General features: G+C 43.5%; 1 protein-coding gene across 1 annotated transcript; it reads right to left on the bottom strand.

The window, feature by feature from the left end:
• Positions 1-16,124: 16,124 nt before the first annotated feature.
• Positions 16,125-17,414, bottom strand: LOC143963965 (olfactory receptor 1468-like). Its single transcript, XM_077473691.1, has one exon. The coding sequence runs from the start codon at positions 17,329-17,331 to the stop codon at positions 16,396-16,398; it is 936 nt and encodes a 311-aa protein (XP_077329817.1). The 5' UTR covers positions 17,332-17,414; the 3' UTR covers positions 16,125-16,395.
• Positions 17,415-24,606: the final 7,192 nt, after the last annotated feature.

The following is a 24,606-nucleotide window of genomic DNA, read 5'->3' as shown; positions in this document are numbered from 1 at the left end:
TAAGATATACGAGTAGGTGACCCGCTTTATTACCATGCTCAAATGTCTTTTGGGGGACATAGAGCATACTTTTTTTAGTGAGGTCTAACAGGTGGAGTTCATATTCCCTGCGACTGTGGAGCCACTGGGTCAATGTAGTGGGGTTTTGGGAATACTCCGCCTCCGCCCTCTTTAAAACACTTTCTAGTTCTTCAGTATGTTGTTGGGCATTGTTGCGTAGGATACAAGTAATGGACATAAAAGTACCCCTCAACACAGGAAGCATCCCAGGCTGTGGTGAGTCCAGTGGTACCCTGATTCACACACCAGTATTTGGTCATGCCCTTTTGGCATTCTCCTCCTCAAGCCAGTGGGAGTTCAATCTCCAGACCTGGGGGCCAGTTTTTGGCAGCCAACAAAGGAGCATGATCTGAGATCCCTCTGGGCAAATAGGAAATTGAATGAACCAGTGGGAGTACATCCGCCCAGGTGAACGGCAGGTCTATATGAGACATAGTGTGAAAGGAATCAGCCTGACAGGAGAACTGCCGGTCATCTGGGTGCTTCCAGTGCCACAGCTCAGTAAGGGCAAATACCTGGGTCCAATCAACAAATGTGGCATAGGGCCTGCCCCCACCCCGCAAGCGGTCCACTGTAAGGTCTAGTACAGTGTTAAAGTCTCAAAGAGCAAGGGACCAGGGATCTGGACAGTAACATTATGGGGAAAAATTTAGACCCCCTGGGAGTAGTTGGTGTAAGTGGCATGATATTGAGTAGCCAACCAGGGACTTTTAAGGGACCGTAGCATAGTACCAGTGTGGTGGGTCTCCTGAAGGTAAATTATATGGGGCTTGTATTTCTTTAAATAGGAGAACATTAAGGACCACTTGTGAGGTGAGTTCAACCCTCTAACATTCCATGAAATCTGTTTTATTATGTCAGCCATAAGGAGTTTTAGTTAGTACAGTAACACTGCGAAAGATATCAAATGGTGCAGCATACCATAGATAATATTGGCTATAATACTCTCTATAGTAGGGATGCAATAGCAGCAAAAGTTGTTCATAGGGGCGAACTTAACCAAAAACCTGAGAGGCCAGACATCCAGAGCTTGTGAGAAGACCGTCAAAATAAACATTCCCCTTCTGCCCACCCCCCTCCCTGCTCTACCAACCCAAACACAGTGAGCATTGGTTTCCAAAACAAAAATGTATCCCCATCAGCAACAGACTTGAGAGAGAATAAGAAGCCCTGTGACCTCACCACCTACTGGTATGGGGGAAGTAGCAGTGCCATGAGGGCTCTCAGATGCAGAGTAAGGCCGCGTACACACGAGCGGACTTTTCGACATCCAAAGTCCGACGGACTGAGTCCGTCAGACTATCCGATCGTGTGTGGGCTGCAACGGACTTTAGCTTAGCTAAAGTCTGACGGACTTTAGAAATGAAGCATGCTTCAAATTTTCCCGACGGAACTCCGCCGGACCCGGTCCCCTTCGAAAAATCCGCTCGTGTGTATGCTACTCCGACGGACTAAAACCGACGCTAGGGCAGCTATTGGCTACTGGCTATGAACTTCCTTATTCGAATCCAGTCGTACGTCATCACGTTCGACTCCGTCGGAGTTTGGTGTGATGGTGTGTGTCCAAGTCCGTTCGGTCGAAAAAGTCCGCCAGAACTCCGTCGGAACTCCGGCGGAACTCCTTTGGAGGTCTGTCGGAATTAAGTCCTCTCGTGTGTACGGGGCATAAGTGTCCCTCTTGCAGGATCTGAAAGAAAACTGTAATGTAAGGCACAAAGAGTAACAGGTGCATGAGGCACAGCAGGAGTAATCTGTAAATAGTTCAAAAGGCATTGATGGTAGGAGTGACCATAAGGTTTGTCAGTAATGCAAAAATGCCAGAAATCAGGAAAAGTGGAAAAAAAAGGGAGGGGGGACCCAATGCAGAAAAAAGAAAAGCAAGCCCCAACTAGGTCCAGTATCCAACTAGGTCCAGTATCTGATCAAGGGGGAACAGACACAGTAATAAATTTCCAGAGGACCATGCCCATAAGAAGCAAGTAGTAGAAATTTAGGGGCATGTGGAAACTCAGGGTCTGAGACTTTCGAGTTCAATTGCGGCGTTGTCTGGGTTGCTTCCCAAATCGCGAATCCAGCCAGAACATAGCTTCTTTAGGACAGGAGCAAAAGTAAGCTTTGCCTTCATAGATGATCTGCAGCTTAGCAAGGAATAAAATCACATAGGCGAGGACTTCAGTGCGGAGACGGTCCTTTTAATGCTGCAAAGGATATGTGCTGGCACTGCACTTGAGCTGAGAAATCAGGGTAGATGGAGATGTTGGGTTGGGAGATTTAGCCTGAAAAAATCAATAAATTCTATAAGCACCACAATAATTGGGAATAAGTGTACTATCGCCCAGACTGAAAGGGTGGTGTATAGGAGGCCAGAGTTGGCAGAATAGTATGAAATAATAGTGCTAGACTGTGGATAGATCCATGTGAATATCTCCTACATCACAGTGTGAATTACATAATATACATAAAACAGTCAACGAAATAAATAGTGATTCTTGATGCGATTAACAAAATCGCATAAAAAGTGCCAGTGCTAAACAGTGAATGGGTCTATGGAAACATCTGCTACACCATAAAATAAAAACCAATATGCACAAAACAGTCACTAATAGAATAAATTATGAAAAAACTTGATTGTGGCTAACAGAAATCGCATAAAGTGCCAGTGCCAGGGATTGTTGTAAATAGAATACGTATGGGTGTCTTTCTACCATATAATAAATCGTGTAAGTACAGTGAAACACATATAATTGTGCGACATAAGCGAAAGGAGAATAAAAGTACAAAACGCGTAACGAAAACCAAAACAGAGGAGAGATAAAATCTCTATAAAGAATAATCGCAATAGGTGTGCACAGTGATTTAAAAGCTATATAAACCAATAAGCATAGTTATAAAAGTTGCACAATCACATATATCAGGTTTGTGTCCATTCAAAATTGTGCGACAACTGGTGGCGATTATATCCAAAATCGCATGCAACAAAAAAACGCATATGGTGCTGGTATTAGGATTTATGTGCACTATGAGGTAGCGATGTAATCGGTGGTAGTACTGGTGATGGTGACTATATCCCACGTGGTCCTGTGTGCTCAGGATATGGGTGTCCCCTTACCTTACAGCTGTAAGGTAACAGCATATGACATATGTATCCTCAGGGTTCCTGGTAATCCTTATCCCTCGAGGTCCTGTTCTTATGGCCCCAAATCTTGGCGTCTCCTGCCTATTGCGTTGTGTTGATCTCCTCAAATGGACGCTCAGCGGTGCTCAGCGTGGGGGGGTTTGGGTTACCTCAGCGGTGGGTATTATGTGAGGGTTAAACAGATAAGGAAGAGGGGAGCCCCATAGCGTAGTAGTTTTGAACAAAATTTGAAGTTTATTCAGATAAAATGAATAAAATACTCACAAACATATAGAGCTTGTATGTAGGGTATAAACGAGCCTCGAGCTTGATTGCGTCACTTCCGGTAGCGTCCCGGACGCTACCGGAAGTGACGCAATCGAAGTGACGCAATCGAGCTCGAGGGATAAGGATTACCAGGAACCCTGAGGATACATATGTCATATGCTGTTACCTTACAGCTGTAAGGTAAGGGGACACCCATATCCTGAGCACACAGGACCACGTGGGATATAGTCACTATCACCAGTACTACCACCGATTACATCGCTACCTCATAGTGCACATAAATCCTAATACCAGCACCATATGCGTTTTTTTGTTGCATGCGATTTTGGATATAATCGCCACCAGTTGTCGCACAATTTTGAATGGACACAAACCTGATATATGTGATTGTGCAACTTTTATAACTATGCTTATTGGTTTATATAGCTTTTAAATCACTGTGCACACCTATTGCGATTATTCTTTATAGAGATTTTATCTCTCCTCTGTTTTGGTTTTTGTTACGCGTTTTGTACTTTTATTCTCCTTTCGCTTATGTCGCACAATTATATGTGTTTCACTGTACTTACACGATTTATTATATGGTAGAAAGACACACATACGTATTCTATTTACAACAATCCCTGGCACTGGCACTTTATGCGATTTCTGTTAGCCACAATCAAGTTTTTTCATAATTTATTCTATTAGTGACTGTTTTGTGCATATTGGTTTTTATTTTATGGTGTAGCAGATATTTCCATAGACCCATTCACTGTTTAGCACTGGCACTTTTTATGCGATTTTGTTAATCGCATCAAGAATCACTATTTATTTCGTTGACTGTTTTATGTATATTATGTAATTCACACTGCGATGTAGGAGATATTCACATGGATCTATCCACAGTCTAGCACTATTATTTCATACTATTCTGCCAACTCTGGCCTCCTATACACCACCCTTTCAGTCTGGGCGATAGTACACTTATTCCCAATTATTGTGGTGCTTATAGAATTTATTGATTTTTCAGGCTAAATCTCCCAACCCAGTACTGCGCAACACTACTTCTTGCCTTTTTTATCCTGTAATAGGGGTTCAAGTACCCTATTCCCAGTGTGTGCAGCGGTACAAAAACTAGATCTTTTTCCTGATTAGGCGCAGGAATAACCCCTTTACACTTATTCAGATGGAGATGTTATTGCCGTGGAACTTGAGAGGGCCGTTTTCTCTGGCCAGACACAGGATAGTGACTTTGTCATGGAAATTAAGGAATTAGAGATCTTCGGGGGGCCCAGGTTATGGGGTTGTGGGGGGGTGCAATGTGCATGCTCAATTTCAAAGGTTTTGGGGAGCTCTTCTACCTCAAGCCCATCACGCAGCCATTTATGTAAGAATCATTTGGGGTGGGAACCCTCTGATCATTGTGGGAACCCCACAAAATGAAGATTGTTCAGATAGGAACAATTCTCCAAATTGTCCAATTTAGCTCTGAAGGCCCCCAACTCATCTGTGGCCGCACGTATGGTCGCAAATAAAGGATGCACTATGTCCTCCAGGTAGCTGGCACGTCCCTCCACCTCCCCTCCCCTGTCCTGTCCTGCAGGCTCTGGACGTCTTGCTTCAGATGGGAGAAATGATGATGATGATGAATGTTATTGGCTGATTGTAAATAACTAAGTACACACGTACAGCCAACTTACTTACGATTGCTAGCAGAGAGAGACACAGACACTGAATCATTTCAGAAGACAGTCAATCTTAGCTGGTCCGTTTGTCAGAGAACCTGAATTATTTAGCAATTAAGCATAAGCACAGCAGCAGAACAATAGTGAAGCAAGCTACAGTTCAACTTAACTTTTTCATAATAATCTGCTGCTATTGTGTTAGTGTTGTGAACCTGATAGTGGTAGTAGTGTTGCTAGTGTTGTGATAGCCTCAGGGGCTGCCCGTGTTTTTTTTTTTTGCGGGGGGGATTTATTAGTATAGATTCTATATTATAGATTGAGATTCTATATAGATTCTATATACCCTATCTTGTTACTTGTCTGATCAGTGATCACTATCACCAGTCCATTTTCTGTTTGAATTATACATTCAGCATGAAAGGCAAAGATTCGACAAAGCAGTGAAAAACATACAACATCAAATCTTTGGCTTATGGTGTCTGTTGAAAGTTCTAAGAAGATTTGACGGAGCAGCTAAACTATACAGAGTCATACAGTTTAGCTGCTCCGTAGAATCTTCTTTGAACATTCGACAGACACCATAAGCCTTCAATGACAGATTCAACCTTAATTAATTTTAATTTTCGGACGAATGCAATTTTTTACGAAAAACAAAATAAATAAAAATGCATTTCGGGAGTAATTATATAAATGTATTTTTCAGATGAAAACTAAATTCCGAAACAAAATATTTTCATGTGCACATGTCTAGAAATCAATATGTATGGTTTCCATTTGGACAGTGAGGGAAGTCTTACAGTCCTTTATGGCTAGCATAATTTTTGCCAGTACAGGTTCTACAATGGAGGGGGTTGGGGATGCAGAGCCTTCCGAGCAGGCTGGGGAGTCACTCACCCCTTGGGAAGAGTTCTGTGCTTTGTATGGGGCTGGCTGCAGCGCGGCCTCATGCATGGCTGAGGGATCTGTGGCATCTTTCCTTCTGAACTGGGCAAGTTGATCCTTTGTGGATTGGGGCGTGAGTGGCCCGTATTTGTTCACCATCATGCCTGGATCGGGTGCCCACCATCCTTAGGAGTAGATTGGTGCTTTTTTAGAGAAGATTGGAGCAAGGATGCCTGCAGGATGGATGTATAGAGCCGGAGCTGTAAATTAAGCAGCCACTCTCCTGGACTCCCACTCTTAAATAAATTTAGTGACGTGTCATATTATAAATAGATACCTCAAAATCCCATATACTTAACCTAGGTATAGATAGTGTCACAAAAAAACTCTGAGCCCTTCAATTTCCTTTCCAGTGGTTAGAGTCAGGCCTAACATACCTAGGCATCACCCTGACTAAAAACTCAGACAATCTATTTAATACTAACTTCATACCTTTTAAACAGAAGTACAGTGCCTTCCAAAAGTATTCACCCCCTTGGCATTTGTCTTGTTTTGTTGCCTCACAACCTGGAATTAACATGGATTGTTTGGGGATTTGCATCATTTAATTTACAGAACATGGCCACAACTTTGAAGATTTTTTTTGTTTATTGTGACGCAAACAACAAATAGGACACAATAACAGAAAAAGTCCATGTGCATAACTATTCACCCCCCTAAAGTCGATACTTTGTAGAGCCACCCTTTGCAGCTATCACAGCTCCAAGTCGCTTTGGATAAGCCTCTATGCCACATCTTACCACCGGATTTTTTGCCCATTCCTCCTTGCAAAACTGCTCCAGCTCCTTCAAGTTGGATGGTTTGCGCTTGTGAACAGCAATCTTTAAGTCTGACCACTGATTTTCTATTGGATTGAGGTCTGGGCTTTGACTAGGCCATTCCAACAAATTTACATGTTTCCCCTTAAACCACTCAAGTGTTGCTTTAGCAGTGTGTTTGGGGTCATTGTCCTGCTGGAAGGTGAACCTCCATCCTAGACTCAAATCACACACTGAGTGGTACATGTTTTGCTCAAGAATATCTGTATTTAGCCCCATCCAGCTTTCCCTCAACTCTGACCAGTTTCCCAGTCCCGAATGCTGAAAAACATGGCCACAGCATGATGCTGCCACCACCACATTTCACTGTGGGGATGTTGTCTTTGGGTGATATTATGTGTTGGGTTTGTGCCAAACATAGCGTTTTCTTTGATGGCCAAAAAGTTCAATTTTAGTCTCATCAGACCAGAGCACCTTCCTCCATACATTTTGGGAGTCTCCCACATGCCTTTTCGCAAACTCAAAACGTGCCATTTTGTTTTTTGCTGAAAATAATGGCTTTCTTCTGGCCACTCTGCCATAAAGTCCAACTCTATGGAGCGTACAGCTTATTGTTGTCCTATGTACAGATACTCCAGTCTCTGCTGTGGAACTCTGCAAGCTCCTCCAGGGTTACCTTAGGTCTCTGTGCTGCCTCTCTGATTAATGCCCTCCTTGCCCGGTCCATGAGTTTTGGTGTGCGGCCATCTCTTGACAGGTTGTACTTAACAACATTGTCCCTTACTTGTTTGGAGAGTTCCTTGGTCTTCATGGCAGTGTTTGGTTAGTGGTGCCTCTTGCTTAGGTGTTGCAGCCTCTAGGCCTTTCAAAAAGGTGTGTATATGTAATGACAGATCATGTGACACTTAGATTGCACACAGGTGGACACAGGTGGACATCATTTCACTAATTACAGTATGTGACTTCTGAAGGTAACTGGTTGCACCAGAGCTTTTTGGGCTTTATAACAAAGGAGGTGAATACATACACACATGCCAATTATCATTTTTTTAATTTCTGAAAAATAGTTTTATGTATATGTTTTTCTAATTTTACTTCACCAACTTAGACTATTGTGTTCTGATCTATCACATAACATCACACAACTAAAGGCTGTAATGTAACGAAATGGGTAAAAAGCCAAGGGGGGTGAATGCTTTTGCATGGCACTGTATGGGCTACACTGAATGCAGATTTTGTGACATTGGGGGATGCCTAGGTCAGTGATAGATGCCTTTTCAGTGAGTTTCACAGAGAACAGGAACTTTAGTTTAAAGCGGGAGTCCGCCGGGACTCCGCGTTTTTTTTTTTTTTTAAAAGCCAGCAGCTACAAATACTGCAGCTGCTGACTTTTAAAATAGTGACACTTACCTGTCCAGCGCGCCCGCGATGTCGGCACCCGAAGCCGATCTCTAGATCATCTCTCGGGTGCTGCCGCCGCCATCTTGGGTATGGGAATCAGGAAATGGAGCCTTTCGGCTTCATTTCCCGGTTCCCTACTGCGCATGCGCGAGTCGCGCTGAGCAATAAGGACGGTCCCCGCTGCCTCTGGGATCTGTGTGTTTCCCAGCAGGCAGCGGGGGACTTGCGGAAAGGGGCGGGCACTTGCGGATTACGCCCCTTACCCAGTGCCAGGATTGGAGATTCCATCCCACCCATAACGCTATGGAATCTCTGGGCTCCAGGTCCCCAACTGAATTTTAAAAACTTTGGAAGAAACTGATAAAACAGATTCCTCCACATTAAATACCCTGGGAGCCCCTCAACCTGCTTATTTAAGAACCCTGGGTGACAATTACTAGGACATGGAAGTGTACTGTGCTGTCACAATATATATATATATATATATATATATATATATATATATATATATATATTAGACTGTATATAAATATATTAGTACACCCCCTGCACTGTATTAGAAACTGTACAATGGCTGCATTGTATTGTATACTGTGTACACCACCAGAAGTGTAGTATAAGCTGTACACACTGTATAATATACTGTGTACACCACCAGAGAAGTATTATAAACTGTACACACTGTATTATATACTGTGTACACCACCTGCACGGTATTAGAAACTGCACAATAGCTGCACTGTATACACTACCATAAGTGTAGTATAAACTGTACATACTGTATTAGATACTGTGTGCACCGCCTGCACTGTATTATAAACTGTGCTATGGCTGCATTGTATTGTATACTGTGTACACCACCAGATGTGTAGTAGAAACTGTACACACTGTATTAGATACTGTGTACACCGCCGGAAGTGTATTGGAAACTGTACACGCTGTATTAGATACTGTGTATACTACCAGAAAAGTAGTATAAACTGTACTATGGCTGCACTGTATTGTATACTGTGTATACAATCAGAAGTGTAGTAGAACCTGTACATACTGTATTAGATACTGTGTACACCATCAGAAAAGTAGAAGAAACTGTACACACTGTATTAGATACTGTGTACACCACCAGAAAAGTAGTATAAATGGTACTATGGCTGCACTGTATTGATACTGTGTACACCACCAGAAGTGTATTAGAAACTGTACACACTGTATTAGATAATGTGTATACCACCAGAAAAGTAGTAGAAACTGTACACACTGTATTAGATATTGTGTACACCACCTGCAGTGTATTAGAAACTGTACACACTGTATTAGATACTGTGTACACTACCAGAAAAGTAGTAGATACTGTACATGCTATATTAGATACTGTGTACACCGCCTGCACGGTATTAGAAACTGTACAATAGCTGCACTGTATACACTACCATAAGTGTAGTAGAAACTGTACATACTGTATTAGATACTGTGTACACTGCCCGCACTGTATTAGAAACTGTGCTATGGCTGCATTGTATTGTATACTGTGTACAATACCAGATGTGTAGTTAGATCGAGACAGAAGTACAGTTAAATCACACTTGTTTAATAATAATAAAAAAGTTAAACAGAGTAAACATAGTCAAAACATAGCCAGAGTTAAGGAACCAGAATAGATAGCCAGACAAACTAAAATGTCAAGGAGCCTGAGATGAGCATAGTAGAACAGCAAGCAGGATCTGGAGCCAAAAGGAATGTCAGCCAAGCAAGTCTTTAACAGGAACACAGGAGAGCGTCTCTAGAGATGTGACCAAGGTGAAGGCAAGGATCATCTGCACTGGATGGCTTATGTAGGCAGGACTGATGAGCAGCTTTGAGAAGGAAGGGCTGAGCCAGGTACAGATGGATTGTGATTGTCCCTGTCTGCACCATGTGATCACTGTGACCAATCACAGCTAGCAACACAATTGTATGCAATAGATGGCATTAAAGGAAGCCATCCATTGTTTACAATTGTCATGTGATCTGCTGTGATTATTCACAGCGATCACATGGTACTTGCAGTGGGCCAGTACAGTGATGAATCCACTGGACACAGCCGGTGACAGACAACAATGCTCCTACCTGGCCTGTAGCAAAATGATGTGGTATTAAGTTAAAGGTGTTAATATATCAACAACGTGTCATTACCTGTTCACTGCTGGGATGCCTCCTTTGCAATATATTTCAATTTTGTGGTTTATTGTCTTGTTTTTTTTTTTTTTTTGTTTTTTTTAGTTGCTGCAAAGGATACAAAACTTAGTAAAGGCAAATAAACTGTTCATTTGGCAAGGGAAGGTTATCCAAAGTTTAATTAAAGCTCTGCTGACTTCCATCTAACTATCTAAAAACAAAATTACAGTTTTTTTTATTTTACTTACAAGTGATTAGGTACATTATTTGTAGAGTAAAATGTTACCACATTCATTAAAGTGAAAGTAAACTTTCCTATCGTTTTCAGCCAAGGAAGCTGCCATCTTTGCCTCTGTTTAATATTCAACTGCTATGGTGCTGCACATGTGATTTGTTATGACACCAGCCATTGGATAGTTTGATAGTTTGGCTGAGAGCACAGCCAATGTGCAGTTAGCATTCCCGGCATTACTTTTTTTTAACTGTTTAAATCCATGGGTTTACTTCCACTTTAAGCTCTGGGGAAAATTCCCTTGCAAAGTAAATAACCTATTTGAATTTAGTAAATCAACCCCATAGAGTGGGCTTTGTGTTAGATCAGGGGTAGCCAAACTTTTCTGTAAAAAGTTCATGTTGAATCTTTTACAAATCTTTATGGGGAAAGATCTATCAGAACATCCGCTACATCAGCATTCTCCCTTACATCACAATACCCATCAGAGGTCTTTCTTACCTGAGGATCCCCATCAGAGTACCCATTACATTAGAGTCCCCACTTAAATCAGGGTCTACATTGCAGTCTTCCTTTGATCAGAATCCCCCCTAAAATCAGGGCCCCCATCAGATTTCCCCTTACATCAGGGTCCTCATCAGGGTTTATCTTTACCATTATGGTGGCCTGTGCTAGAGAGTGCAAGGGGTGGGTTAGTGGATTTATGAGTTGAAGAATATAGGTTACCTCTGCTAACCTTAATTCTCAATTTGTGTACATTGAGGGTATGCTACTGACCCTAGCATTGGACCATAAAAATATCTTTTAGGCCCAGATGTGGCCCATGAGCCCTACTTTGGAGTCTCCTGTTTTAGAGGGTAGGTCTTTTATGGTTTATTTTTGGAGGAAAATTTTAATTTTGTGTTGCTAGTTTCTTCATTTGGGGTGAATAATGTACACTTTTTGCTGGCACAGTTCTTGGAGGGGTCCTTTGTACACAGCTACTGGAACTTACTTGCTACTAGGCATCTGCGCCATTTACAGAATGCCTTTTAAATATTTTTTTCTGTGACCTCTTGGACAAGACAGAGATCACAACATAATTTTCCTCTCATTTCTGTAGTTACAGACCACTAAATGTTCTGCATAGACATGTGCACTGTCGAAAAATGTGTTTGTTTTCATTTTTGTTTCATTGTTTTTTTTTGGGGGGGGGGGGGGTTCGGGTCATTCGTTATGATCAAAATTCTTAAATTTGTAAATTCGAAAATCTGAAAATAAGAAAGAAGATCGGAAAATTTGGAAGAATAACTAACTACGGTAACTAATAATAACTAACTATTAAATTATAGGTATTGGAATTTCCTTTCAAATTTGGCTATTAGTGAACGTAGCAATTACAAAATTATACAAAGTTACGAATGATCCAAAATAACGAATGCCGCATCTAAACACATGGAACAGAACAAATTAATAATAAATAATAATATTAAAAAGTTTTATTATTATTAGTATTTATTATTATTAATGCATTACCTTCCATTCGTTTAGATACGACATTTGTTATTTTGGATAATTCATATTTGTTACGTTCACTAATAGCCAAATTTTAAAGGAAATTCCAATACCTATAATTTAATAGTTAGTAATAGTTAAGACCCCTTTTACACTGGAGGCATTTTTCAGGTTCTAAAGGGATAAAAATAGCGCCTGAAAAATGCCTTCCCTGCAGCGGTGAGTTTGCAGGATGTTAGAAAAAATCCTGCAAGCAGCATCTTTTGGGTGGTGGAGGAGCGGTGTATACACTGCTCCTCCACTGCCCCTGCACATTGGAACGAATGGGCAGTGCTGCCAAAGCACTTGCAAAGTGGTTCAGCAGTGGCCCTTTTTGGCCACATTTAACCCTTTCTTCAGTCACTAGAGGGGGTTAAAAGCTCCCTGCTAGTGGCCAAAAAGCGCTGCTAAATCTAACGCGGCCCACTGGCAGTGTGAAAGGGCTCTTAGTTATTATTAGTTATTATTTCAGATTTTCAAATTTTTGGGTTTTCGACTTACGAATTTCAGAATTTTCTAATTTGCGAATATTTGTATAGATTTGTTAAACTGGTATTTGTTCATTCGGATATTTCCGAAATAATGAATTTGTCAAAAAACAAATTGGGAACTAAATGAATTGCACATGTCTAGTTGTATTTCAGTTTCCTGGATGTGAAATGTGAAGGATTAGATTTCAGGTTCAACAACAATGAATTGATAAAGAACAACCATCATTTAGTAAGCCTGTAGAAAATATATACATATTTCTGGGGTACCTAAGACAAACCCAGATTACTTTGACTTAAGACAACCCTTGATTACTCTGATTCACTTTATTAGTCTTCCTATGAATGCCATCTTCATTGATTATTAGATCATACATTTTCACATAAACAACCACAAATTTTGCAAGGACATCTACAAAAAAAAGGTTTCTAACATTTCATATTATGAATTAATATTCCTTTTAGTTTTTAGTGGAGAAGAGCTAGAACTCCGGTCAGGTTTTTATTGCTCTTCAGTGCTCTGTTTGTAAGATTATCCACCTCCCCCCTTATTCCAGCATTCGGATGTTGGCTGTTGCATTCTGCCTGTTTGTGTCCACCTGCAAGGTGATTGATATGGTCAATCACCTGTTATAAGAAAACCAAAAACTCTACCCCTTGCATGTGATTGAGACAGTATACCTGCATTATTCCTGTTCAAGCTTCCCGTTTGCCTGCCCTTCTTTGCTAGTCTGGATTCCCCTGTGTATGACCTAGATTGGATATTGGACTATTCTCTGAACTCTGCCTGCCTTTTACCTGGACTGTTATTGGATCAGATATTGGACTATTTCCTGAACTCAGCCTGCCTTTTACCTGGATTCTCATAGAACTACGCTATCTGTCTGCTAAACTGCAAGTATCTGTTTGCTTTGCTCCATTCGCATCTGCTCTGGTGTGGTGGCCAGGCATTATAGCATTGTGTATAAGTCCTGGGGGCAACCAAGTACTGGTAGGCCTGCTTGTCTTAAGAGACAGGGGGCTGCTATTGGTGAAGCACACAGTAGCTAGCTATAGTGTCTGACCACCTGCGTTGGGGTAGACATGACAAATGGCAACACAAAATGCTTTACTTTAGGTTATTAAATGGAGAAGATTACTGCACTAATAATTGTGGAAAAGCTACTAGCACCACAATTGGCAATAATTGTATAAAGTTAAAGGATCATTAAGTGCTGCACTACATAGACATTAATATACATGATCATACATATATGCATACTGTAGGTCAAAATAAAAATAAAACGGGGGCGTGGCTGCTGAGCTACTGCATGGACGTCTGAGCAGATAGCTTCCAAGCCAGACACTGAAATCCTAGCATGCCGAGGTGTTCCTGCACAACCCTCTTCACCTCCATCCTTCCTGCTAAGTGCCTGCCATCACACCGGGATGCCTCGCAAGTGGAAAAGCTAGTCCCAGCTACAGAAGCTGCCACACTTCTTCCCGCCAATGCCCGTGGCCCGATCCAAGATGGCGCCGGTGGAGTCTCTCCAGCCTCCTCCAGTGGCTCCAGCTCTGTGACACCAAGCCCGGGCTCACAAGGACGTTCTCTCCGCCAAGCACTGGAGGCCTCCACACCACTGTCCCACAGCCCAGCCAAATCTAAGCCTCACACGGTGTCGGATCTTGGTGGTGACAAGGTGAGCACATGTCAGGAACTGTTGGATGACACCAGGGAGTTTGCTGAGACAATTGACTCCTTTCCCACGGCCAACCAGCCTGTCTCTGACACCACACTAAGAGACATACTTGTCTCCCTCCGCAGCTCCCTCCATGCTGATATGATGGAGTGCATGAGAGGCTTTAAGCCCTTGTACACACGGTCAGCAATTCCGACGGAAAAGGTCCGATCGGATTATATTGTTGGAAAATCTGATTGTGTGTGGACTCTATCGGACTTTTTCCATCTGAATTTCCGACGGAAAAAATTTGAATGCAGGACCTCAAATTTTCAGACAACAAAATCCGATCTGACTTTTTCCGATCATTTGTAGAGAATTCCGATCGGACAAAGTGCCACGCATGCTCAGATCAAATTACGAGACCAAAGCTATTGACTACTAGCCGCAACGTAGTCCCGTCCCTCCCTAAGATATGTGCCACATTACTGCCATCAGATTCACGTTGGAATCTACCTTTTTACCTCACTGGTCTAAACTGTGGAACTTGATCTGTTTTTGTTGTTATTGTTTTTGCTTTTTTTTTTGTTCTTTTTTTCTCCATATTCTATCAGAGAAGGACTATCAATCATAGCGAGAAGTACTACTCAAGCTCCAACTTGATCCGCAAACTACGGGACATCACCTAAGACCAGAGCGTCTGGACCTCCTTTTTTCTCCATATTCTATCAGAGATGGACTATCAATCATAGCGAGAAGTATTACTCAAGCTCCAACTTGATCTGCAAATTACGGGACATCACCTAAGACCAGAGCGTCTGGACCTCCTTGAGGTATTGCCACTATTGTTTTCACCAATCAATCATGGTGCTAAATATAATCTCATTTAATGTCCATGGACTAAATCACCCAGAAAAGAGGTCCCCAATGTGGAAAGAGGTTCAAAAACTGCACGCGAACATACTATGTATACAAGAGTCACATTTTCTGACTTCTGACCCGCCCCATTTCAACACAAGAACTACCCTCATATATACCTAGCCTCAGACCCACAAAAACAAAAAAGGGGTAGTCATCGCTATCAGGAACTCTGTAGCTTTCTCACTCAAAGTAGTCATAGCGGACCCTGAAGGAAAGTATTTAATCCTGGTCGGAGACCTTAACAACCGAACTTACACAATAGTTAGTCTATATGCACCCAACTCCCACCAATTGGAGGTTTCTCAAAAAGCTACTCAACAAAATTTCAGAGGTCAGAACGGGTGCTTGAATCATCTGTGGAGACTATAAGCTTACAACGGACTACACTATGAACACCACCACTAAATCCAAACATCCCCTGCCTACATTACAGTCTACTCTCCACGCAGAAGATCTCTACGATGTCTGGAGGTGTCAACATTCTAACAAGCGTGATTACACTTTTCACTCCGCCAGACACAACTAGTATTCTCATATTGATATCATTTTTGTAGATAAACTCTTATTGCAGGCAGTATCCTCCTCCACCATCCATGACATCTTGTGGTCTGAACACACTCCTGTCTCTATTACAGTGATGGAGGAGAATGCTTCTAATATGACTTGTATGGAGAGCAAATTATAGCTTGTTCTCATGTGGCTTCCATATCTGACCAACTAAAGAAGTATTTTACATTGAACACTGACTCAGTATCTGATCACATGATCTTATGGTGCGACCATAAGGCCTTTATTAGGGACATCTTATCACAAGCCAGCTCAAGCATTAAAAGATAAAGAACACTTAAACTAGACCTCCTACCGAAGGATATCAAATTACTAGAAACTCAAAACAAAGTCACACCGAGTGCATACCTGCAAGGGAAAAGGCATAATGAGCTAGTATGCACCGCATCATTAATTAATGTTTCTAATTTGTGTCTAAACTGCATCAGATGGATGGTTCTTTTTTTTACAGCTATCTGTACATAGCAACTTGTGGCTCATTTTCAGAACTAAGAATTGCCTTCAATTAGGAGTGGGGTGTGTGGCAGAGGAGATTAAGAACTGAACATGCTGCATCCACACTGATTACACTTTGATTACTTTTTTGGGTGTGTGTAGCATACCCTATGTTCTCAACTGGTTAAATGACAGTTAATCATTTTTCTTACAACTTGTTTCAGTTCTTTATTCCTCAGGCTGTATATAATTGGATTCAGAAGTGGAGTGACCACAGTGTACAGTAATGACAAGAATTTAGTAATGTCCCATGACTGTCCTCCACTGGGTATCAAATACACACAAACAATGGTACCATAAAAAATAGAGACAACAGTCAGGTGGGAGCTGCATGTTGAGAAAACTTTCTGCCTCCCAGTAATAGACGGGATTTTCAAAATAGTGATTATAATATAAACATACGATACAATGATGACAAAAAATGGGATTACAGCAAACAATAAACTCATTGATGTTGATTCCAGTTGAACGATGGTGATGTCAGAGCACGAGAGTTTTAGGATGGGGTCAAGATCACAGAAAAAGTGATCAATGATATTGGGACCGCAGAACTGTAATGTCGATATGGTCAAAGTAGAAACCAATACCGCTAAGAAACTTAAACTCCAACTTGTGATAACTGTTATCCAACAAAATCGGTGACTCATTAACAAAGTATAATGTAATGGTTTACAGATGGCCACATATCTGTCATAAGACATCGCTGTCAGAAGAAGACACTCTAGTGTTTCTGTGGCCGCAAAAAAATAAAACTGGGTGATACAATGAGACACTGATACAGTAGTGGCATTTTCTAATACAGCACGGAGCATGGTGGGAACAACATCAGTTGATAATAATATATCAGATGCAGACAACTGGGAGAGGAAGAAGTACATGGGAGAATGAAGGGATTTGCTGTAGGGCACCAGTGTGATGATCATCAGGTTTCCACATATTGTCACAAAATAAAAAACAAGAAATAGAAAGAAGACCAACAATGTTGTGCTTGGAGGAATATGAAACCCCAAGAGGTGGATCACAGAAATCATAGTCACATTTTTTTCATCCATAAACCATCCAGAACAGAATATAACATGTATATTTTAAACAAGTTTGTTTAGCAGATAAAAATAATTCCAAAAATTCTAAAAAAATAAAATAGTAGGGATGGTAGGAGAAAAGGAAAGAAGAAGGGAAAAAAAGAAGAAAAGGTAAGCGGCAAAGAAAGGAAAGATGGTCAAAAAACAAGCTGATAGAACAAACAAGTGTTATGTATAGTATAATTACCCACAGAAAAGCAGATCTAATTATATTTGGGACAAATCTGAAGTTAACTTATCTCCATGCATTACGGTGCTTTGCACATTCCAGAGCAAAAGGAAAAAAGAAAAACAAAAATTCTCCAGTAGTAAAAAAAAAAAAAAAAACATATTGTTTGAGTTTGCAAGAAAAAAATAAAACTTAAATGTTTGTCCTGAATTTTAGTATTCTAAATCTATGTGTTAGAAATATATTCTAACAACTACTGTGTAATCACAGCAACAATACTGTGCAGAAGATAACAATCAAATGTGATCTATATTGCCCTCTTATTTTTTTTTTTCTGATTATACAGCGTACCATGGCTTTTATAAGTATGTACAATTAATTATGTGCCACCAGTGGGAGTATAAAGGACGGATATTCTCCCGGTATCAATTATCACAATAAAACTGAAAAATAATTTTTATATTATTTTTCTTTTCCGTAGACAATTTCCTAACTATTTGGTAGGAGTAAGTTAAATCATCAGTGTGGTGTATGATGGACATGTACTCGCTTAAAGGGTAACTAAACTTTCATGTGAAAAAAAAGCAAATAAAAAAAAATTATATAACATACAATTGCTAAACAGGCCATATTGTATTTTCTATGAAATTAAATTATATATAACAATCTGGAGGCATTCCATACACTGTTGATTTACAGATGCAGAATTGTATATCTTCTAGATCATTCACTTTTGCTTGCATAAGATGTAAACAAAACTTTTCTAATTAGAGTACTCTCTCCGTCTGATTTTTATCTTAGACTGTACATCACCTATATTGTTTTATGCTCAATGCACAATTACAAACATTAAAAATTACAACAAACATGGGATCAGATATAAGGATATTTCCAATGTGCATGCAGAGAAGCAGTGTTAGATTTTATAATGGTGCTACATACAAGGATTCTTGAAAGAGAAAAAGCCTCCTAATGGATAGAAGAAAAACTGGATAATTCAGAGAAAACAGAAGAAAGGAAGTAAAGAATGGCAAAAAAAAAAAAGAAGACAAGAGGAATGAAATATAAGGGGGTGTGGGGGTATAAGATACAGTGGAGAGTTCACCCATCCATACAACACCATTCCCCTAGGCATTAATGTTAATGAAGGCAGATGGTATTGACATCAGTCAACAACACATTTACATGTCCACGAAATCAGCATATCATGAAGTTGACTTAAAATTAATCAAGCAAGCCCAAGTTTTAAGAAGATTTGTCAACCTATCCAGAGAGTCATACATTTATTCCAATTTGTGAGATGTAATCCAGCCTTGCAAACCACTCTTATGGAAAGAACAACCTGTTGTGTCCAGCGGGAGTGCACATTCTTGATGAGTTAACCATGTGCTTTGCAAGAGATTTTAGGTATTGCCTGTCCAGAAAAGATAAATGATGCAATAAGAAAAGAGCTGGGGTGAGATCAAGATCCATAGCAGTTACCTTTCAGATAGGGATGAGCTTAGAGTTCGACTCGAACATTGCCTGTTCGCCTGTTCAGCGAACTGTGAACAATTTGGGCTGTTCGAGGCAAATTCAAAAAGCCAGGACACCCTGTACAAGTCTATGGGAGAAATCTAAAGTGCTAATTTTAAAGGCTAATATGTAAGTTACTGTCCTAAAAAGTGTTTGGGGACCTGGGTCCTGCTCCAGGGGACATGTATCAATGCAAAAAAAGTTTTAGGAGAGGCCATTTTTTCAGGAGCAGTGATTTTAATAATGATTAAAGTGAAACAATAAAAGTATAATATTCCTTTAAATTTCGTACCTGGGGGGTGTCTATAGTATGCCTGTGAAGGGGCGCATGTTTCCCGTGCTTATAACTGTCTGTCATGGAAGGGATGCCTGACACAGGCATCCAGCACAAAGTAAAACAGATCAATGGGCTGCACTAACGGAATCAGGCTCAAGGTAAGTGAAAATATAAATATTTATTAAGGAAAAAGACACGCGTGCAAACCAAACAAACACAGCAAACCATAAACAAGCAAGAACACAAATAATACACCGCAAACCCCAAAACCCTAAACGAACTAACTAACTAACTAACTAACTAACTAACTAACTATATATATATATATATACACACACATGGAAAGGGAACACATACATAACCAGGCAGGGATGAGAGACAAGGGGAACAGGAGGCCAGGTGGAGGAAGAGGAAGCAAGGGGAGCCAAGGCAGGAAACAGGGGAAGTCTCAGGTATAGGGAACAGAGTCCAGGACAGGAAGTAAATCAGGAACAGGTCTCAGGAACAGGTCTCAGGAACAGGTCTCAGGAACAGGTCTCAGGAACAGGTCTCAGGAACAGGTCTCAGGAACAGGTCTCAGGAACAGGTCTCAGGAACAGGTCTCAGGAACAGGTCTCAGGCAATGGCTCAGGTCAGGCAGGGACAAGGCTAGCAGGAAGGATTCTGAAGCCATGAGCCTCAGTGAAGGGCGGGCTTATATACTTCCAAGCCATACCACTTCAGGTGCAGCTGGATTATTAGAATGTCTGTTTGCTGGGAGACACCCGCTGGTGACCACCAGAACTGCAACCTTTGATGGCAAAATAAACAGTGACACCAGCAGGCGATCCCAGCAACAACACCGTTCCTGACAGTTCCCCCCCCTAAGGAGTGGCCTCCGGACACTCCATTCTGCCCTTGACCTGACAGTACATGTAAATGGGGAAAAGTCCAGAAAAGTCTCCCCTGTGACTGCGGACTTCCTTGCTCTCTCCGGCCAGAGTCTCTTAACCAACTGGGAGGCATGCCATCCAAGTCCGACAATGGAACATGTATCCCACCACCAGGGTCTGGAAGTTTAGATCTGGAAATAAAAACAGGCTGGGGAACGTGCTTCGGGTCATCGGGCTGAGCAGCAGGCTCCAGGTCATCAGGCTGAGCAGCAGGCTCCAGGTCATCAGGCTGGGCAGCAAGCATCGGGTCATCAGGCTGGGCAGCAAGCATCGGGTCATCAGGCTGGGCAGCAGGCATCGGGTCATCAGGCTGGGCAGCAGGCATCGGGTCATCAGGCTGGGCAGCAGGCATCGGATCATCAGGCTGGGCAGCAGGCATCGGATCATCAGGCTGGGCAGCAGGCATCGGATCATCAGGCTGGGCAGCAGGCATCGGATCATCAGGCTGGGCAGCAGGCATCGGATCATCAGGCTGGGCAGCAGGCATCGGATCATCAGGCTGGGCAGCAGGCATCGGATCATCAGGCTGGGCAGCAGGCATCGGATCATCAGGCTGGGCAGCAGGCATCGGATCATCAGGCTGGGCAGCAGGCATCGGATCATCAGGCTGGGCAGCAGGCATCGGATCATCAGGCTGGGCAGCAGGCATCGGATCATCAGGCTGGGCAGCAGGCATCGGATCATCAGGCTGGGCAGCAGGCATCGGATCATCAGGCTGGGCAGCAGGCATCGGATCATCAGGCTGGGCAGCAGGCATCGGATCATCAGGCTGGGCAGCAGGCATCGGATCATCAGGCTGGGCAGCAGGCATCGGATCATCAGGCTGGGCAGCAGGCATCGGATCATCAGGCTGGGCAGCAGGCATCGGATCATCAGGCTGGGCAGCAGGCATCGGATCATCAGGCTGGGCAGTAAACACCGGGTCATCAGGCTGGGCAGTAGACTTGGCAGCAAGCACCGAGTCATCAGGCTGGGCAGTAGGCTTGGCAGAAAGCACCGGGTCATCAGGCTGGGCAGCAAACACTGGGTCATCAGCCTGGGCAGTAGGCTTGGCAGCGAGCTCCGGGTCATCAGGCTGGGCAGCGAGCTCCGGGTCATCAGACTGGAAGGCCGGGACATCAGACTGCAAGGCATCGGACTGGAAGGCCGGGACATCAGACTGCAAGGCATCGGACTGGAAGGCCGGGACATCAGACTGCAAGGCATCAGACTGGAAGGCCGGGACATCAGACTGCAAGGCATCAGACTGGAAGGCCGGGACATCAGACTGCAAGGCATCAGACTGGAAGGCCGGGACATCAGACTGCAAGGCATCAGACTGGAAGGCCGGGACATCAGACTGCAAGGCATCAGACTGGAAGGCCGGGACATCAGACTGCAAGGCATCAGACTGGAAGGCCGGGACGTCAGACTGCAAGGCATCAGACTGGAAGGCCGGGACATCAGACTGCAAGGCATCAGACTGGAAGGCCGGGACGTCAGACGGCAAGGCATCAGACTGAAAGGCCGGGACATCAGACTGAAAGGCATCAGACTGGAAGGCGTCAGGCTGGAAGGCCGGGGCACCAGACTGGAAGGCGTCAGGCTGGAAGGCCGGGGCACCAGACTGGAAGGCGTCAGGCTGGAAGGCCGGGGCACCAGACTGGAAGGCCGGGGCACCAGACTGGAAGGCGTCAGGCTGGAAGGCCGGGGCACCAGACTGGAAGGCGTCAGGCTGGAAGGCCGGGGCACCAGACTGGAAGGCGTCAGGCTGGAAGGCCGGGGCACCAGACTGGAAGGCGTCAGGCTGGAAGGCCGGGGCACCAGACTGGAAGGCGTCAGGCTGGAAGGCCGGGGCACCAGACTGGAAGGCGTCAGGCTGGAAGGCCGGGGCACCAGACTGGAAGGCGTCAGGCTGGAAGGCCGGGGCACCAGACTGGAAGGCGTCAGGCTGGAAGGCCGGGGCACCAGACTGGAAGGCGTCAGGCTGGAAGGCCGGGGCACCAGACTGGAAGGCGTCAGGCTGGAAGGCCGGGGCACCAGACTGGAAGGCGTCAGGCTGGAAGGCCGGGGCACCAGACTGGAAGGCGTCAGGCTGGAAGGCCGGGGCATCAGACTGGAAGGCGTCAGGCTGGAAGGCGTCAGGCTGGAAGGCCGGGGCATCAGACTGGAAGGCGTCAGGCTGGAAGGCCGGGGCATCAGACTGGAAGGCGTCAGGCTGGAAGGCCGGGACATCAGGCTGGACAACAGGCAAAGACACTGGCACAACAGGCTGAACAGCAGGCATTGGAACATCAGGCGTGGAGGCAGAAGTGGGTGATGACAGAATGGTATGGGTTGGGAAAAACTTCCGTTTCTTTTTGGTTTTAGCAACTGAAGATTTGTATGTGGGTACAGGGCTGTAGGTAGTGGATGCAGCTGGTAACAGTGAAGAGTGGAAGGATGGTAAAACAGAGGGAGCAGATCTTGAGGGGAGATTCAATGGAACTGATGAAGGCAGCTGAGAAGTAGCAGAGGGGTTAAAGGCTGGGTAGGTACAGCAGGAGGAAACAGGGTACTGGTACTTCATTGGTAGCAGGGTGTATTGGTCAGAAATTGTGGTTGTTGGGGGTAATAGAGAGGAAGATATCGCAGCAGGCTGGTATCTGGACACAGAAATGGGTGGTTGGGAGCTGACAGAAGCTGAGTACAACAAGCTTGACCAGGCCTGTAATAATGGTTGCACAAAATCAGGTTTGCACACGGTTTGTCTGACCAGAGACTGCACTGAATCAATACATGCTGCAAGCACCTGTTGAGGACAAGCTGAGTATTGTTCAAAGAAAAAGGCTGAGTCATCTTCCAACAGCCACACCAAAGACTCTACCTGAGCTGCACATCCTCAAACAGAAAACTGCCCTGATCAACAAAAACATGGGCTATACGGATACATTCCAGCAGTTGCTCTCTAGTGTATTCACCTAATGTCTGATGACAAAAATCTCTGTCCTCTGTTGCCAGAAGCGAAAGATACAGGATATCTTCCAGATGCATTTTTCTTGGCAATAGCAAGTGTCCAGATCCTATTCCCAAGTGCAGCCGATCTGTTAGTATGGCTTCAGAATTCTGTCATGGAAGGGATGCCTGACAGCACAAAGTAAAACAGATCAATGGGCTGCACTAACGGAATCAGGCTCAAGGTAAGTGAAAATATAAATATTTATTAAGGAAAAAGAACACAAATAATACACCGCAAACCCCAAAACCCTAAACGAACTAACTAAATATATATATATATATATATATATATATATATATATATATATATATATATATACACACACACATGGAAAGGGAACACATACATAACCAGGCAGGGATGAGAGACAAGGGGAACAGGAGGCCAGGTGGAGGAAGAGGAAGCAAGGGGAGCCCAGGCAGGAAACAGGGGAAGTCTCAGGTATAGGGAACAGAGTCCAGGACAGGAAGTAAATCAGGAACAGGTCTCAGGAACAGGTCTCAGGAACAGGTCTCAGGAACAGGTCTCAGGAACAGGTCTCAGGAACAGGTCTCAGGAACAGGTCTCAGGAACAGGTCTCAGGTCAGGCAGGGACAAGGCTAGCAGGAAGGATTCTGAAGCCATGAGCCTCAGTGAAGGGCGGGCTTATATACTTCCAAGCCATACCACTTCAGGTGCAGCTGGATTATTAGAATGTCTGTTTGCTGGGAGACACCCGCTGGTGACCACCAGAACTGCAACCTTTGATGGCAAAATAAACAGTGACACCAGCAGGCGATCCCAGCAACAACACCGTTCCTGACACTGTCCCTGCACAAAGTGTCATTTCGCAAGGAAAAAAAGTCTTTTAAAATCACTTTGAATTGTCGGCTCCCGTAATACAGAGAACACTCAATGAGTGTTCTCTGTATTACGGAGCTGACAATTCATTCATTGATAAAAAAAAAAAAAAAAAAAAAGAGTGGGGTTCCCCTAAATTCAATTACCAGGCCCTTCAGGTTGGTTATGGATATTAAGGGGAACCCCGCAACCTATTCTATTTCTTTGCCTGTTTTGTACTCTGCTGCCAGATTGGACCTGACCCAGCTTGAATCTCGACAATTCTTCTTCTGATTAACCCTTTTATACTTCATTGCCAAACTGGACTGGACCTTGGCTCAGATCTTGGACTAAGACTTGCACGGTGCTCCACACCCCTGGCACCTGTGCCACTCGGTGTCCACCAAGTCTCTGTCTCCATCACCAGAGACTTCAAGGACCCGAGGTGCAAAGGAGGCCTCCCCACTACTTCGGTCTTACCTCAGGTACGTGGCTCTTGTGACAGTACCCTCATCCGATATATATATGTTCTCTTGGGTGTTAACATTTAGTTAAG

This window comes from Lithobates pipiens, unplaced genomic scaffold, assembly GCF_037356315.1.
Source record: "Lithobates pipiens isolate NorthernLeopardFrog02 unplaced genomic scaffold, aLitPip1_a1.2 Scaffold_8, whole genome shotgun sequence".
NCBI lineage: Eukaryota > Metazoa > Chordata > Amphibia > Anura > Ranidae > Lithobates > Lithobates pipiens.
The sequence above is the reverse complement of the archived record's forward strand: the minus strand, read 5'-3'. Positions and strand labels throughout refer to the sequence as shown.

Excerpts from the sequence above, each read along its gene's own strand:
- LOC143963965 (XM_077473691.1), bottom strand. The coding sequence starts at position 17,331 with ATGGATGAAAAAAATGTGACTATGATTTCTGTGATCCACCTCTTGGGG.